Here is a 19,257-nt window from a genome sequence, read left to right on the forward strand (position 1 = left end):
GATCAAGGAACTCTACAACCACCACCACCACCTAATGCTTGGAGAGACGGGAGAAAGCATGTCGGCCCATCAAAAGATCCGAAGACTATGGTCGAGAATAAGCAAGAAACCCGATGCATGTTCATTTTTCAGAATGAACATTTTATTTACATCAACACCGAGTTTTGGATCTGATTACTTGGAGATGGATATTCCGGTTATTTGGAGAACATAGTAAGTAACTTCCTTCGTAATTTAATAATTAAACATTAATTAATTTAAAATTTTGTGACATTGTGTATTTATTTAATCAAACATTATAGCATACTGATGGATGGGCGAAATTCTTTCTGAGATATCGACAGAGGGTACTCCCCAGAGCTAGCCAGATGGCTTTGAGTCCTGATTACCCGATAGGGGACTCGTATATTTGTAGTTCTCGGTGGACAATCATGCCATTGGGTTTCCTAAATCAGCTTGCAAACTTTCAATCTTTCTACGATTCCACTCAAACCCAGAAGGACAAAGAAGCACAAGATAATGATAATTTTGACTCAGAAGTAAGGATCACATGACAAAACTCTCCGGATTATATGTATCTTATTGGACTTGGGGATGGTAGTCAGGAGCTCTATCCATCTTGGGCAGAATGTGACAAGGTTAGTCACTCTCCAGATGAGTTTGCTTGTTTCCAGATGAGTTTGCCTGTTTCTGTTTGGGCGCAAGGAAACCTTGCGCCCTTGCACGTATGTTTTAACCATACGCAAGGTTTGTCTTGCACCCTTGCGTATGGTTAAAAGGATTCTGTAAACCTTGTGCCCTTGCGTATGGTTTGCAGTAAGACGCAAGGTTTTTGTTTCATCCTTGCATATGTGTGCATCCGTATGGCCCAAGGCGCAAGATACTACTTGCGCCCTTGCGTATGGCTCGTTGCGTACTTGCGTCTGTATGGTTAACTGAACGCAAGGTAATCTTGCGTCCTTGTGCCTCTTGGGTAGCACAGACACAAGGTTACCTTGCGTCCTTGCGTATCTAGTGCCTTTTGATTTTGCTAAGTATTTGATTGTAAATGTTGCAGATATTGATCCCTGTACACATTGAGTAACCTCAAGACTTTGTGCTGTTTGTGTTGAGTTTGGAGGATCAAAAGATTAGAATATTTGATAGTTTACCGAGTATTGCAGACACACAAATTCAAGCCGCCTACACAAATCTGGGAGTTCACTTGCCTATCTACTTGAAGGCAATTGACTATTACAACAAAGTACAAGACTCCCAGATTGTTGATTACTACGAGAACAAGGAGAGCGTAGAGTTTATGATCGAAAATGCACCGGTCTCGCCAACTCAGTGTGGTATTAATGGGGATTACGGTGTTTGGGTGTGCATCCACATGGAGCGAGTTGCTTTTGGTTGGGATGAAATCCCAAACATTGGAGATGCAAAAAAGGCTGCACATGATTATAGATTGAGAATGGCGAGAACGTTCTTCCGGGCACGGTTTGATACACTTGATCCGCCACCATCAACTAAAGAACCCACAAGTAAATAGGTTGTTGATAAATACCTTTTGTATCTAAAACTGAATATTTGGTCTATTACATATTGTCTGTATAAGTTGGGTAGACAAACTGGATAGGCGCAAGAATGTCCTTGCGCCTTGCGTATCGTTTTTTGGCAGCGCAAGTTATTATTTGCGTCCTTGCGTCCTGTTATTTGTGGGCGCAAGTATTATTTTTTTGTAGGTGCAAGTTAATGTTTGCGTGCTTGCGTCCGGTTTTATAGGCGCAAAGGCATACTTGCGCCTTCCTTTGCCGAGATGCAAGAACTGTTTTGCTTCCATGCGTTTGATGATTTAGAAGGCGCAAGATGATTCTTGCGTCCTTGCGCGACTTCCTTATTATTGGTTTTTTGCAACATAAAATACACATAAAATCACATAAATTACATTAAATACATTAAATAATCCTAAATTGTGATTGCACATAAAATACACATAAAATACATTAAATAACCCTAAATGAGTTTGGAAAATCACACATAAAATCATTAATAATCCTAATCGCTCCCTAAATTGCACGCTGAATAAAACTGAGACTGATAAGCATTAAACTCTTCGAATTTATCTTTACCCTTCGATTTTGAGGCTGATTGTTTAACTACCCTTTTTGAAGTAGATTCACCTGTTCGGTCAAAAGGTGCGCTGCACGTATTCCTACCATAACCTGGTTCTTTATAACGAGTACATGTTCTTACTGTTTTAGAAGTTTCTTCACCTTGTGAAGGTTTATGATTTGTACTTTTCGGGCTTCCAGGTTTTCTTTTTAGTGGATTGGGGTTGTTTATAATTTGTAAAACGTCGGGCCCCGAATTTGACCATTCTGACCGATGGGGTAAAGGAAGGATATGTTCCACATACGTATTTATATAAGTTTCGGTCGTGAACCAACGTGATACATAACAAGTAACATCCTCTACTTTGAAGTGTCGTGCTGCTGCAATAACATGTCTGCATAGTATGCCCGATAATTCACTTGCCACATGAACACACTCTATCTTCTAGATTAACCATCCTGTTTTTTCGTCCATCACGAACTTCTATTAAATTGTTTGTCGATGGGATTGCTTGCCACCTTCTAGATTTTTTCGTCCTTTTGGCTAGTTTACATTCAACATATGGAGTAACCGTGGAAGTAAGACTAACTGATGTGTTGTGATGTTTGAAATACCAATTTTGTACTGAAGCGCGGAAAAATTCCAATAACATGCAAATAGGTAGTTTTCGAGCATGTTTACTTAGTGAGTTGATAGACTCTACACTGTTGCTAGTAAGATATGAAAACCTAACATGTTCAGCTCTATTTCTGCAAAATTTCTGGAAACCAACGTCTTGTAGATATTTGTGAGTCACTTTCAATCTTCTTTGAAATACACTAAGATGATCCTGAAAATCCGACGCACGGTAAGCCTTAACCATTTTCCAATAGCGCCATTTGAAATACTTTAATTTGCTGGATATTGACTTAACGTTCATGAACAAATGACGTGCGCAAAATGCATAAACCGCTTCGGGAAAGACATTTGAAATACCATGTGCTATTGAAGGGGCACGATCAAATATAAAAGTAAGCTCTGACATACGATCACCCATACCACAAAGCGTTAAATGATATCTTAGGTTGCTAAAAAACCATGACCAAACCTCGTTTGTCTCGCCTTCACCAATTCCATATGCCAATGGCAAAATTCCATAATTACCATCCATTGCGACAACAACTAAATTAGTCCCCAAATACCCTGACTTCAAATGCGCAGCATCAACTATGATTATCAGACGACAACATTGAACAAATGATCGAACCTGTATGGTAGATTTTAAAAAATGAATAAAAAAAAAATGAAAGACGTAAGGAGGCAAAGGGGTTCTTGTGTATGGTTGCACACCATACGCAAGTTCCCTTGCGCTCTTGCGCATGGTTTGGAAGACGCATGGGGTACCTTGCATATGGTCACAACCTTTACGCAAAGGCGTAAGTGGTAGCTTACGTATGGTTGCAACCTTTACGTTAGGGCGCAAGGCAAAACTGCGTATGGTTTCAAGGCATACGCAAGGGACCAAGTTTTACCTTGCGCCTAAACAGAAACACTAATATCTATGTTTTACCTTGCCATCTACAAAATGATAAATAAAAGCAAAAATTCTTTTAATACTTACAACTACGCCAAGAGAATAGTAACACATCAGAAATTTATTTTCGTTGTCAGTGATCACATTAGTTACGCTTTCCGGATTGTGGATCCTTGGTATCGGCTAAAAAGTCACGTTTTCACCCCGGTATTAAGGCCCAAAAACAAGAAAGATTCGAACTTTATTGGAAAAATACCCACTTCGTCAGTTAGAATTGAAGAACAAGTAATTACGAAGGCGGTGCAAAAAGAATCAAGAGAATCGGAGCTAAAACGAAGATTCTAGAGCAAAAACGGTGAAAGAAAAGAAATCAAGTTACGATCCGGGGAATCAAGGCTGACCAGCACACCATACGGCTTGCCATAGGGCCTGCCATATGGCTTGCCAGTATGGAAACGGCCTGCCAGATACGTGCCAACAAATGGCCCACCATGCGGTCTGCCAGCCATACGGCCTGCCAAATACGCCTTGCCATACTCCCTGCCATGCGGCCTGCCAGGCGTATGCTGGCAATTTCCAAGTCTATTTAAAGGGTCTTTGTCATTCATTCCAATACACACTTCAATTCGCTTCTTTCTCTCTCTTGTACAATATTAGTCATACTCTCAAGGCCTTCGACTCCGTGCGGGAAACCTAGTACCCGGAGAAGAACGCTGAAGGTTGTATTAGGAGCGGTTTAGAGTCTTGAAGTTGTCACTTTTGTATTCGGAACTCGTTTAATCTACTGGTACTTCTATCCTTTATCTTATATAATGTTTTATGATATTATTGCCATGATTAGCGAGTAGTTATCTTTAGTGTATGCTATGATGTAAGCAGTTATAATGCCGAAATAATATTATGGTTTGTGTATGCTATCGAAATGCTTTCTGATTATGCTTTAAACTCAATTGCTTTTTCAACTAATAGAACGTAGTTATAGGCTCTGTTATTCGGAAGTCGCGAACCCCGATCCAGAGTACACTATCTGTGTCACCCCTTGGTAAGAGAAGTCTATCAGATACAATGTAAGATCGACCGAGGCACACCGGTTGTAGTAAGTCTATCGAGCTTTGGATTCTGACTGAGGACTCTTTCGTAGTGAAACATCTGACTAGATCCTTAGTACATTGTCGGTCCTAGACCATGATAGTGTAGTCACCAAGCATATAAACTTCGTACGTGCACGCTGAAGCACAACGGTTGTTGTAAACTGTACCTCTGCTAAGTAAGTCCATGGAACACGGTTAGTGTTGACCAGTACACTGCACCATAACGCGGTCTCAAGCATTTCACCCCGCTTGAGTGAGTCTTAGTTAATTAAGGAAATGTTTGTTTAGACACATAAATGATTGGAGCGTTAGGATAACCGAACATGTTCATGGAAGTCGACTTGACTTGGCCATGGTGTTCTTTATGGTTGAACTGTTTTTAAGGGCCTAACTATCTTTTACCAATCATTAACGAAAGCATTGAGGCACGTCACGTCTCTCGGATATGGTAAACCATGTATTCTATTATGCTTAAGAAAGTTTAGACCATTTTGGAATGTTAATACGTCACCCAACCGAGTCGCTCAATTGGATGAGCCGTCTGAACGTGTATGCCTGTAGTCAGACTGCACGGGCGTCGGGGGTAAGGGACGTTGCTGTCTATTCAGAATCTTCAAGCCTAACGCAGTACCCAGTGACATGTCTTATGACATGGGTGTTTAGGACCAGTGTAATGAATACAGGGCATCTGCCTATTCATGAGCCAGCATTCCATAATCTCGGGAACTTAACTGACGAAATCATAATATGCACTTACTTTAACCTTATCTAAATTACAAATTTTATCGCATTTACTTTATCTGTCTTATTAAATTAGAAAATCCTAAAAATAAATATCCACTACTCCCTAACTATCTTAGGCTAAAATATAGGTTCGATGTTACTGATATCTCAAAAATACGACTCTAGGTCATACTTCCCTTACTTATAAGGAGTAGTAAGATTTAGGCCCCGCTAAATATAAATTTAAAACAGTACCCTCTCCCACGAGTGGATGATCCTGGCGAGCCGAGGCCTAACGACACCGCGCAATAAAAACCGTCCGTTTCGGCCATATTAAGAGAGAGACTATAGTTTTTAGTGCCACTGCCGGGGAACTGGTATCAGACAATACTGCTCTCTATCAAACTTATTCACAAGCATTTAGTGGTGTCTAAGAAACACAATTATACACGGACTTGGTTATTGGATTTTCCGAACAGTCGCCAATTATATTGGGACCAAAAGGATCCTGCCTCTCCGTAGTCGGCCTGGCCACTTGGTTTGTTGAATAGTTTGTGCGAAGCTCCGTTACCGAAATACCAGGGAATCAGTAGCCAGAACCAAAAACATATTCCACCATAGGATAGTTAGTTAATTAATTGAATTACTTTAGATTACTTTAGACTACCTTAGATTAGATTACCTTAGATTACGTTAGATTAAATTAGATTACCTTAGAATTAGATTAGATTAGTTTAGTTTAGCTTATTATAATTTTAGTTTATTTGCGAAAAATTAAAAACAAAAAGACATACCTAGTGTATAACCCAAACCCAATCTAGACCAGGGCCGTTGTTATTCGTACCTGATCCAGACGCAATAATCTCTAAAGCACGCAAGGAAGCACGAATCAAAAATCAAATGGCGTTACGCGTTACTTTAGCAGAAAATACCAAACTCTCGATTGAAGGTCGAGGAGGACCAATCCGATTTCCAGAGATTCAAGGACACTCATTCGAGTTAAAACATCACATCATCCAGCTCATTCAGAATAGCTGTCAGTTTCATGGATTACCGAATGACGATCCTAATTCTCACCTTGATAAATTCATATCTCTTTCGAACTCCTACAAACAGCCAGGGATAGGACAAGATATAGTCAGGCTATACTTGTTCCCCTATTCTCTCACTCATCATGCTCAAATTTGGTTTGAAGGATTGGAAAAAGATTCCATCACGTCATGGACAGAGATGGCTACTAAATTCCTAACCAAATATTTCCCCCTTCTAAACAAACCAAACTAAAGAATGACATCATTAACTTCAAACAAAGTTATGATGAATCTCTTTACACCGCATGTGAGCGATTCAAAACCCTGCTGAAGAAATGCCCTAATCACCAGCTAGAACGGACAGTCCAAATCTGTACCTTCTACAATGGTCTTACGGTAAATCATAGGACGATGATCGATGCAGCAGCTCAAGGGAATCTGATGAACCAAACCGCAGACGAAGCATAGGAATTGCTCGAAAACATGACAATGCATCATCATGACTGGAATAGTGGTGAAACAACTTCATCATCTGCCCCACTCTCTGCACTTAACAATCAAACGACGGCTATCGAATCCCTCACGGACAAGATGGAATCCCTTGCTAAACAACTCGGAGAATTGAAGACGCAGCCGCAGCAGGTTAACCAAGCTCAGGCTTGTGTTAATTGTACCAACCCGCAACCTACTGAAGATTATCAAGTTGAGTACTAAAACCCTGACGGTTCAGTCTGTTACGTCCAATACCCAGCTCGTCCACCAAATCCCGAATTCAATCAACCACCTAGGGTTAATCAATTTCAGCGAAGCAATCAACCTTTCCGCTATCGCTATCCACCTTACCCAGCCCAGCAATCTCAATTGACCTACGATCAACCACTTTCACTCGATGGTCCCCCAGTTGAGGAAAATTCCCCTACCACCCAGATTACAAAAGCAGCTAACCCCACTCTCGGAGCTGATGATCAGTTAACTCAGTTCATTCAAGGACAACAACAGCTAAATCAGAGAACTGCAACCAGATAAGATCAGACGAAGATACTATTGAGAAATCAATTGGCTCTGCTCAAAATTTTGGAAACGCAGCTCGGACAGTTATCACAACGCCTTAAAACCCGACCACACGGAAGATTGCCAAGTAATACTAATCAGAATCCCCACATAGAAGAGGCAAAGAAAATGGATTCCATAATCCCAGAGGAAGAACAAAGGAGAAGATCAACTAGGCTCAAGAACAAATCGACATATACTCAGAAGCTGACCCCTGAAACTCCAGTTCACGTACCTTATCCTGGAAGGCTACAAGAAAAACCATCCAAGCTTGATTCTTTCAAACTAGATGGCAGATTCTTGGACACCATGTCCAAAGTTCCCAACCAGAAGATATACATCCGAAGGCTTCTTTCTACAAAGGAGAGGATACCAGACTCTAACAAAATTCCACTGAGTGAAGAATGTTCTGCATTACTCAGAAACTCTCTACCACCAAACTAGGAGATACGGGCCGATTCATTTTCCCGTGTTCAATCTACCAATCTGGAACCATTCATGCGCTAGCAGATTTAGGAGCAAGTATCAACCTAATCCCCCACTCTCTCTATAAGAGATTAGAGTTAGGAGACTTGTCACCAACCAAAATGACAATCCAACTTGCTGATCATACAATTCGGTATCCTAAGGGCATAGTTGAGAACGTCTTGGTGAAAGTCGACAAATTCTTGTATCCTATGGATTTCGTAGTGATGGATATCAAGGAAGACCTACACACCCCAATAGTGGTAGGGAGACCTTTCATGAATACGGCTAGGATTGTCATTGATGTGTACAATCAAACCTTGATCTTACGATCACATGGGGAGAGCGTTACCTTCAAAATTGACCGACCAACCGATCTTTCTGGACAGGCAGAGATGTTTGAAATTTCCACTAGACGGATCACTTCCGATGACGAGTCACCACCAGCTGATGATATCAAAATGGGTGTCGAATCACAGTCTGTAAACGATACAGAAATGGAAGAAGAGGGGCCCAGCGAAGAAATAGAGGAAGAGGAAGAATCTGAGGAGGAAGAGGAAATGGAAGACGTAAAAGAAACTGCGACAGTACCCATTCCAAGCACTGAGTGTCATGAAGAAATAATGAGGCTTGAGACGGAAGATCACAGTTTAATGATTCGCTTCAAGAAGAAGACCAACAAGGCTGAGGTTAAGGATATAGAAATTGATCCTGTAAGTATCAACGTGGAGAATCAGAATACTGAAGAAACCCATTCATCGGACGCATCCTCAGAGGAACCAGATACCGATGATGACGAGGAAGAGCATCATGAAGACATTCTGACTAACTCACACTCTCCAACCGAAGCAGATCAAGGGGAGTCGGACTCTTCTTCAGATCAAATTCCGGTTATATCCACACATGCAGACATGATCACCTTCATCAATGATGCCGATGAATTTGAAGACATTCTCGAAGCCATCCGGAAGTCAACCATTGACTTTTCGCTACGCTTAACAGAACGAATTATGGCTATCAGATAAGAACACCACCTCTATCTCTGAAGAGAAGACAATGATGTTGAAATCCTAGAAGAACGCATTCAAGACTTTATCAATTCTCTTCACGATCATATCTATCACGAAGAAAGGCAACGAGAGCATAATTCAGTGGTTCGCACTATTCTTGAGACAAGATTCTGTCGAGATCAGAAGATCATTTACTCTAGGGTTTACAATGCCTTAGCCGGATCTGCACTTCCATTCTCACGAAACCAACGAGCACTACTGACTCTCATCCGAAAGCATATGGATCTTTCCACCGGACGCCCGACTTATCACTCTGATTTGCAAATGATCGAGGATATTCACAGCTTTTTCGCCCTTCTGGATAGAGATAATTTCGAAAGCACACCAGACAGACTAGTGATTTACGTAACAATTGATCACTACGCTGATCTGATTATCAAAGAGTTACAAGACGCTGTTATGGAGGAAGCAAGGCGAAACAATCCGTTCTCTCATCTTGAACCAGATCGAGTCAACATTGCCACCTATGTTACGAAGCTGCTATCACGTATCTTCCACAAGTTCACAGATCCTAGTTTCACATTTAAAGCTGGATGTCGGGAGATATACTCAAAGACGGTGAAACTAATGCTCGGATCAGGATTGCTGTTCACTTCTTTACAGCTTCATCTCTTAACTAATATGTGCAAAGCTACCGACTCCTACTATGGAGATCACCGTTCCGAAGACTTCGAGATTCTAAAGATACAGTTTCTAACATTGTTTGAAGACCTCCGAAATGAGCATCCCATCAGAGAAATCATCAACACCAGCACTGCTTCTATGATTGACATTCATGGGTCAACCAGCAGGGCTGTGGATCATATTCTCATCGGACTTCAAGACTTATCAAGAGCCGAAACTGCGCACTACTTATGTTTCAGAAGATCTTCAAGAGAAGTACCGGACTAGTTACCACTATTGGTCCGACACTTTCTCAGGACTTATCCACCAAGACTTACATTCCCTCGAGAAGAACAAGATCACAACCATCAGCGAGGAATGTTTCCTTTTTGAAACATCACTACGGTCGAGCCAACGACCTTAAAGAAAAGCGCTTCTCGGGAGGCAACCCGTGCAATAAAGTAGAGTAGAAGAATAAAGGATGACAAATGAGCTGATAAAGAAGCAAGGAAGCCAGCCGCATCTGCTAGGGGTATTTCTTTCTTTTCGCTACTAGCTTAAGATTCAAAATATGCCACATCCTAGCTTTTCACTAAGTGTGGGATAACACCCAATAAAAACAGTAGACAAATACTCCCAAATCTTCAACTCCTAAGTGTGATACACTAGGAACATGGAGGACAATGTTCGTCTAAGTGTGGGATGTTGGTATCTTTTTATGCTGTATTATAATAAATCATTACGAAGATTCCAAGTCCTTAAGCCAAATTTCAAAACCCTTTTCGAAAGAGTATTTTTGAAAACCTAAAACGTTTGTCAATAAAAATAAGGCTTAAGTAAGGTGTTATTCTTGTTAGATTGAAATCTCTAATAGAGCATTGCATGACTAAGGCATTATCGACCTAAATTGATTATGGTGAGGCACCCCAAATAAGACCAGCATTCATCTTTAATACTTCACTATTTTCCGTTGAGAGTGTCGATGTCTGTGCTCAGAATCAGAACTTGCTTTAGATCTACATCTCCAAGCAGCGAAATGCGATTCGGTTGTAAATAGCTAGCCATTTATCAAACATAAACCTTCCGTACCTCCACTGTTTCTACTTCACCACCACATCCATATCACCTTTACCATCTCTCGAAAAATCCAGAAAATGAGATTCCTTTCGAAAACCCGATGTTATAAACCTCTCAAGTATCATGGCAAAGGTCTTGAAAAAGTTTGCCAGCAAAAAGTTTCTCGAGATGAAGGCTCAAAAAAAAAATGATGAAGTTATGAAAAAAGGAGCAGAACTAAATAAGAGAAATGCCGAAGAGAACTCGACCGAAAATGATTATCAAATGAAGAAAAAGTTCAAAAGTTCTTCTCAAAATACTTCACCACTCCTATCTATCCAAATAAAAGTCTGTATAAAGACTACATTACCCTTTTTATCTCACCCTTCAAAAACAACTTCACTACCACTCCAAAATTCCTTTTCCATCATTGACAAATGACCTATTAAGCTGAGATTACTACCGTTCTCGCGTTAGCAGCAAAGATTTGAGTCTTTATCAAGCCTATGATGATGGGTGCAGCATGACTGGCTATGAGCGTACTTCATTTCTTAGATCTATAGGGAACCCTAAACACTTGAGTGATTTGAGTGACCCGTGAAAGCTAGCCTATGTCATGTAACCTCCTCGCATGCTTGCAGAGATAATTTAAATTCTAACATAGATGACTCACCTTATCTTTTTGCTCTTATAATAAAAGCAAACCGCTTAGGCTATTAGAAAAGAAACACCGAAAAGATTCTTAAAAAAATGAGAGTTTGCTTGAGGACAAGCAAAGTCTAAGTGTGGGATATTTGATATCGGCTAAAAAGTCACGTTTTCACCCCGGTATTAAGGCCCAAAACAAGAAAGATTCGAACTTTATCGACAAAATACCCACTTCGTTGGTTAGAATTTAAGAACAGGTAATTACGAAGGCGGTGCAAAAAGAATCAAGAGAATCGGAGCTAAAACGAAGATTCTAGAGCAAAAACAGTGAAAGACAAGAAATCAAGTTACGATCCAGGGAATCAAGGCTGACCAGCACACCATACGGCTTGCCATACGGCCTGCCATATGGCTTACCAGTATGGAAATGGCCTGCCAGATACGTGCCAACGAACGGCCCACCATGCGGTCTGCCAGCCATACGGCCTGCCAAATACGCCTTGCCATACGCCCTGCCATGCGGCCTACCAGGCGTATGCTGGTAATTTCCAAGTCTATTTAAAGGGTCTTTGTCATTCATTCTAACACATACTTCAATTCACTTCTTTCTCTCTCTTGTACAATATTAGTCATACTCTCAAGGCCTTCGACTCCGTGCGGGAAACCTAGTACCTGGAGAAGAACGCTGAAGGTTGTATTAGGAGCGGTCTGGAGTCTTGAAGTTGTCACTTTTGTATTCAGAAATCGTTTAATCTACTGGTACTTCTATCCTTTATCTTATATAATGTTTTATGATATTATTGCCATGATTAGCGAGTAGTTATCTTTAGTGTATGCTATGATGTAAGCAGTTATAATGCCGAAATAATATTATGGTTTGTGTATGCTGTCGAAATGCTTTCTGATTATGCTTTAAACTCAATCGCTTTTCCAACTAATAGAACGTAGTTATAGGATCTGTTATTGGGAAGTCGCGAACCCCGATCCAGAGTACACTATCTGTGTCACCCCTTGGTAAGAGAAGTCTATCGAATGCAACGTAAGCTCGACCGAGGCACACCGGTTGTAGTAAGTCTATCGAGCTTTGGATTCCGACTGAGGATTCTTTCGTAGTGGAACATCTGACTAGACCCTTAGTACATTGTCGGTCCTAGACCATGCTAGTATAGTCACTGAAATGTCCCGTTCTTATTGATTAAAAACATTCCATATTAATTGATCTCGTTGCGAAGTTTTGACCTCTATATGAGACGTTTTTCAAAGACTGCATTCATTTTAAAACAAACCATAACCTTTATTTCATAAATAAAGGTTTAAAAAGCTTTACGTAGATTATCAAATAATGATAATCTAAAATATCCTGTTTACACACGACCATTACATAATGGTTTACAATACAAATATGTTACATCGAAATCAGTTTCTTGAATGCAGTTTTTACAATATCATACAAACATGGACTCCAAATCTTGTCCTTATTTTAGTATGCAACAGCGGAAGCTCTTAGTATTCTCCTGAGAATAAACATGCTTTAAACGTCAACAAAAATGTTGGTGAGTTATAGGTTTAACCTATATATATCAAATCGTAACAATAGACCACAAGATTTCATATTTCAATACACATCCCATACATAGAGATAAAAATCATTCATATGGTGAACACCTGGTAACCGACATTAACAAGATGCATATATAAGAATATCCCCATCATTCCGGGACACCCTTCGGATATGATATAAATTTTGAAGTACTAAAGCATCCGGTATTTTGGATGGGGTTTGTTAGGCCCAAATGATCTATCTTTAGGATTCGCGTCAATTAGGGTGTCTGTTCCCTAATTCTTAGATTACCAGACTTAATAAAAAGGGGCATATTCGAGTTCGATAATTCAACCATAGAATGTAGTTTCACGTACTTGTGTCTATTTTGTAAATCATTTATAAAACCTGCATGTATTCTCATCCCAAAAATATTAGATTTTAAAAGTGGGACTATAACTCACTTTCACAGATTTTTACTTCGTCGGGAAGTAAGACTTGGCCACTGGTTGATTCACGAACCTATAACAATATATACATATATATCAAAGTATATTCAAAATATATTTACAACACTTTTAATATATTTTGATGTTTTAAGTTTATTAAGTCAGCTGTCCTCGTTAGTAACCTACAACTAGTTGTCCACAGTTAGATGTACAGAAATAAATCGATAAATATTATCTTGAATCAATCCACGACCCAGTGTATACGTATCTCAGTATTGATCACAACTCAAACTATATATATTTTGGAATCAACCTCAACCCTGTATAGCTAACTCCAACATTCACATATAGAGTGTATATGGTTGTTCCGAAATATATATAGATGTGTCGACATGATAGGTCGAAACATTGTATACGTGTCTATGGTATCTCAAGATTACATAATATACAATACAAGTTGATTAAGTTATGGTTGGAATAGATTTGTTACCAATTTTCACGTAGCTAAAATGAGAAAAATTATCCAATCTTGTTTTACCCATAACTTCTTCATTTTAAATCCGTTTTGAGTGAATCAAATTGCTATGGTTTCATATTGAACTCTATTTTATGAATCTAAACAGAAAAAGTATAGGTTTATAGTCGGAAAAATAAGTTACAAGTCATTTTTGTAAAGGTAGTCATTTCAGTCGAAAGAACGACGTCTAGATGACCATTTTAGAAAACATACTTCCACTTTGAGTTTAACCATAATTTTTGGATATAGTTTCATGTTCATAATAAAAATCATTTTCCCAGAATAACAACTTTTAAATCAAAGTTTATCATAGTTTTTAATTAACTAACCCAAAACAGCCCGCGGTGTTACTACGACGGCGTAAATCCGATTTTACGGTGTTTTTCGTGTTTCCAGGTTTTAAATCATTAAGTTAGCATATCATATATATATAGAACATGTGTTTAGTTGATTTTAAAAGTAAAGTTAGAAGGATTAACTTTTATTTGCGAACAAGTTTAGAATTAACTAAACTATGTTCTAGTGATTACAAGTTTAAACCTTCGAATAAGATAGCTTTATATGTATGAATCGAATGATGTTATGAACATCATTACTACCTCAAGTTCCTTCGATAAACCTACTGGAAATGAGAAAAATAGATCTAGCTTCAAAGGATCCTTGGATGGCTTGAAAGTTCTTGAAGCAGAATCATGACACGAAAACAATTTCAAGTAAGATTTCCACTCGAAATAAGATTGTTATAGTTATAGAAATTGAATTAAAGTTTGAATATGATTATTACCTTGTATTAGAAAGATAACCTACTGTAAGTAACAAAGGTTTCTTGATCTTGGATGATTACTTGGAATGGATTTAGAAAACTTGGAAGTAAACTTGCAATCTTGGAAGTATTCTTGATTTTATGAAACTAGAACTTTTGGAATTTATGAAGAACACTTAGAACTTGAAGATAGAACTTGAGAGAGATTAATTAGATGAATAAAATTGAAGAATGAAAGTGTTTGTAGGTGTTTTTGGTCGTTGGTGTATGGATTAGATATAAAGGATATGTAATTTTGTTTTCATGTAAATAAGTCATGAATGATTACTCATATTTTTGTAATTTTATGAGATATTTCATTCTAGTTGCCAAATGATGGTTCCCACATGTGTTAGGTGACTCACATGGGCTGCTAAGAGTTGATAATTGGAGTGTATATACCAATAGTACATACATCTAAAAGCTGTGTATTGTACGAGTACAAATACGGGTGCATACGAGTAGAATTGTTGATGAAACTGAACGAGGATGTAATTGTAAGCATTTTTGTTAAGTAGAAGTATTTTGATAAGTGTATTGAAGTCTTTCAAAAGTGTATGAATACATATTAAAACACTACATGTATATACATTTTAACTGAGTCGTTAAGTCATCGTTAGTCGTTACATGTAAGTGTTGTTTTGAAACCTTTAGGTTAACGATCTTGTTAAGTGTTGTTAACCCAATGTTTATAATATCAAATGAAATTTTAAATTATTATATTATCATGATATTATGATGTATAAATATCTCTTAATATGATATATATACATTAAATGTCATTACAACGATAATCGTTACATATATGTCTCGTTTCAAAATCATTAAGTTAGTAGTCTTGTTTTTACATATGTAGTTCAGTGTTAATATACTTAATGATATGTTTACTTATCATAATATCATGTTAACTATATATATATCCATATATATATGTCATCATATAGTTTTTACAAGTTTTAACGTTCGTGAATCACCGGTCAACTTGGGTGGTCAATTGTCTATATGAAACCTATTTCAATTAATCAAGTCTTAACAAGTTTGATTGCTTAACATGTTGTAAACACTTAATCATGTAAATAACAATTTCATTTAATATATATATAAACATGGAAAAGTTCGGGTCACTACAGTCACCAAGCATATAAACTTCGTACGTGCACGCTGAAGCACAGCGGTTGTTGTAAACTGTACCTCTGCTAAGTAAGTCCATGGAACATGGTTAATACGTGAGTACTTTCCTACAATATTGAATCACTATATTAATACGTGAGTATTCATATCTTATTTTTTTAAATATTAATAGTGTATCCATGTCTAGTGCTCGAGTATATATGTTTATGATTAACGTTAATTGGAATTGCTTTTGAATCTACACTTAATATTTAAATAACTTGTTTGTAAGATTGATAAATTGGATTTTTGAATATTACCAGCCGAGTAAATGAATTCTTATATAAGGCACATCTCGTTTTGTTGAACTATTATCAAAATTGACTTTTTGAAACGACTTTGGATAACTTTTGTATGTCGATATCGAGCATTAGGATTGTGATACACTATGACCCAACCTAGCTTATTAGACATGTATTGACCAACATATGTTCTCTAGGTTGAGATCTACGGTTAATTTTGCATTCCGAGTTTTGGTCACTTTTTGGTGAATGATCTTATGTGCTGCTAAGGTGAGTTTCATATGCTCCCTTTTTAATTGCTTTTGCAATATATATTTTTGGGCTGAGAATACATGCACTTTATTTTAAACACAATGGATACATGTACATACTAAATTCTACACTGAGTTTGAACCGAAAATCCATTAGCTTTGGTAACTAGTAACTGCCAGTTATAAGAACTGGTGGGCGCGAGTAGTAGTATATGGATCCATAGGGCTTGATATTCCCGTCCGAGCTAGAGCACTAGCCTTTTAACGGATGTATGCTATTTGAGAAGCGTACATGTTGGTTTGCGTGTATTATTAAGATGATTATACAAAGGGTATAAAATATATATACGTTAAGTTTAGTTACCAGGGTGCTCAATTTCGTAGAATATTTTGATAAACATTTCTGGATGAAACAACTGAAAACTTGTGATTCACCTTTATATACAGATTATGCGCAACATTAAAACTATGAACTCACCAACCTTTGTGTTGACACTTTTAAGCATGTTTATTCTCAGGTTTCTAGAAGTCTTCCGCTGTTTGCTTATATGTGATACAAGCTATGTGTAACGACCCGGAATTTTCCGATCGTTCTATACTTATGAGATTAATATTTACATAAATTAAACCTTACCAACATGATAAGCAATCCAAACTGTTGAGACTTATATTTTTGAAAAGAGTTTTACACAACGTTTGACCGTCCAATTTGACCAATGATATCACGAACTATATAACACACGATAATTATACGATTATGTATATGTACATATCTATACATATTTAACATGATTTTAGGATGGTTTAACATTTCATTGTGAACTAACAACAATGAGTTATAAGTATACTTTGACACCACTAAATTAAGTTTTCAAAACGATAACTATATGTAACGTTCTTTGACATATATACTTACAATCTATAATGTGTTGTGATTTATGTCACCAATATGATTTAAGTGTAATGGGATTAATTTGTAACCAAAATAATCTTGATAAATATCGAACAAGTTTGGGGAAGTGTGGAGTGCACATTTGTTTGAACTTATCTTGATTATGAAAGGGGTTCGGGGGCAGCGCCCCCGATAAGCGGGGTCCAAGGGGTGGCAACATTGCTTTATTAAAAATGTCTTAAAATTTTATTTTTGGCCCAGTTGGACCCAAAATAAAAGCCCGATTTTGAGCTTCTTTTACCGTATCATACCCATCATCTATACGTATTTACTATTGGTAAATACACATCAAATCAATATCCTTATCAGCCTTAGATCTGCCCTAGATAAGAGGGAATCTTATTTGTAAGCTAGCATACATTATTACTCAAAAATTCAACACAATAATTTGTCCTTGTTCCCTCAACAACCAGACTGTCCTATAAGTATCACCATCACCTTGGTTTTTCATTTCATTCTTACAACCATCTTTCTCTAACCAAAAACACACTCTTAGGAACTCTAAGTGTTCTTTACAATTTCAGCAAATACTCATGAAGAACTAGCTTCATGAACAACCTATAATCATCATAAGAAAGTTTGATCAAGATTATTTTCTATCTTTTCCAGTAGCTTTATCCAAGTAACTTGAGGTAGTAACCTTATTCGTAATCTTATTCTATTCATATTTATATAGCTATCTTATTTTGTGTTATAAAATTTTTAACAACAAGAACATAGTTTGAATGATTTCAAACCTGTTCGCAAACTAAATAGATCATTCTAATTTGATTTTTAAAACACTTCAAAACCTGTAACATATCATATTATGACAAAATCGGATTAATCATATCTTGGCTAATTAACATAATATTTAATATATATTTACTTATGATTTGATTTTATATATTTCAGGACCACCTATAAACAACACGAGAAGATTAATCATAAGACCTCAAGATTGTACGCAACACGTCATCTGACAACATGGTACTTTATGTACGCAACACGTCATTTGACAACATGGTACCATGGGTCGAGATTAATTCTGATCAATACGAATACGATGGGGTCTTTATTTATTTTATTGAGCAACTAATTGTGGACCATTAACAACAGACTGCTAACTACGGACTAAGAAAATATTAAAAGTATTATAAGTATATATATATATATATATATATATATATATATATATATATATATATATATATATATATATATATATATATATATGTAACGATTACTTGAAAAGAAAATATGTTGATATATTATATATATGGTTAGGTTCGTGATATCTATCGGAGACCAAGTCGAGTTAAATACCTTCAAGGAAAAGGTGAGTATATAGTCCCACTTTTAAACTCTAAATATTTCGGGATGAGAATACATGCATTTTATGATTTACGTTATGGACACAAGTGATTAAAATTATATATTCTACGTTGAGTTGTACCACTGGCATATCTCCCTGTAACTTAGTAACTACTATTTACATGCTGTATTGTAAACGCGAATCCTGTTGATAGATCTATCGGGCCTGACAACCCCAACCGGACTGGACGACCAGTATTCAACGGTTGCACAGTACTTCGTTTCGGTGACTACACTTGGTACGGTGTAGTAAGATTTCATAATAAAGGGAATATGCGACGTTGATTAAATGTTAAGTATGGTTATCAAGTGCTCCACAACTTAGAATATTTTTATTAAAACGTTTATATATGAAATCTTGTGGTCTATATTGATAACGCTGCCGGCATTAAACCTATATCTCACCAACTTTATGTTGACGTTTTAAGCATGTTTATTCTCAGGTGATAACTATAAGCTTCCGCTGCAACATGTTGAATTTAAGCAAGATCTTGAGTATGCATATTTGTGTCAAAAATAAAACTGCATATCGGAGGATTTGTAATGTAAAATATGTTGGAAGTCGTATTGTTATTATCACATGTAAAGTTTGTAAGTCTAAGATTATCGCTAAATGATAATCATTATTATCTTGTTT

The 19,257-nt window shown here is 37.4% G+C and overlaps 1 protein-coding gene across 1 annotated transcript in view; it reads right to left on the reverse strand.

The window, feature by feature from the left end:
• Positions 1-2,509: 2,509 nt before the first annotated feature.
• Positions 2,510-19,257, reverse strand: part of LOC139874835 (uncharacterized) — a 28,310-nt gene continuing 11,562 nt past the window's right edge. The window contains exons 3-4 of the mRNA XM_071862229.1: positions 3,238-3,340; positions 2,510-3,111 (exon numbers count right to left, since the gene is read on the reverse strand). Coding sequence (XP_071718330.1) covers positions 2,510-3,111; positions 3,238-3,340 — 705 coding nt within the window. The remainder of the gene's footprint in view (positions 3,112-3,237; positions 3,341-19,257) is intronic.

This window comes from Rutidosis leptorrhynchoides, chromosome 11, assembly GCF_046630445.1.
Source record: "Rutidosis leptorrhynchoides isolate AG116_Rl617_1_P2 chromosome 11, CSIRO_AGI_Rlap_v1, whole genome shotgun sequence".
Classification (NCBI taxonomy): domain Eukaryota; kingdom Viridiplantae; phylum Streptophyta; class Magnoliopsida; order Asterales; family Asteraceae; genus Rutidosis; species Rutidosis leptorrhynchoides.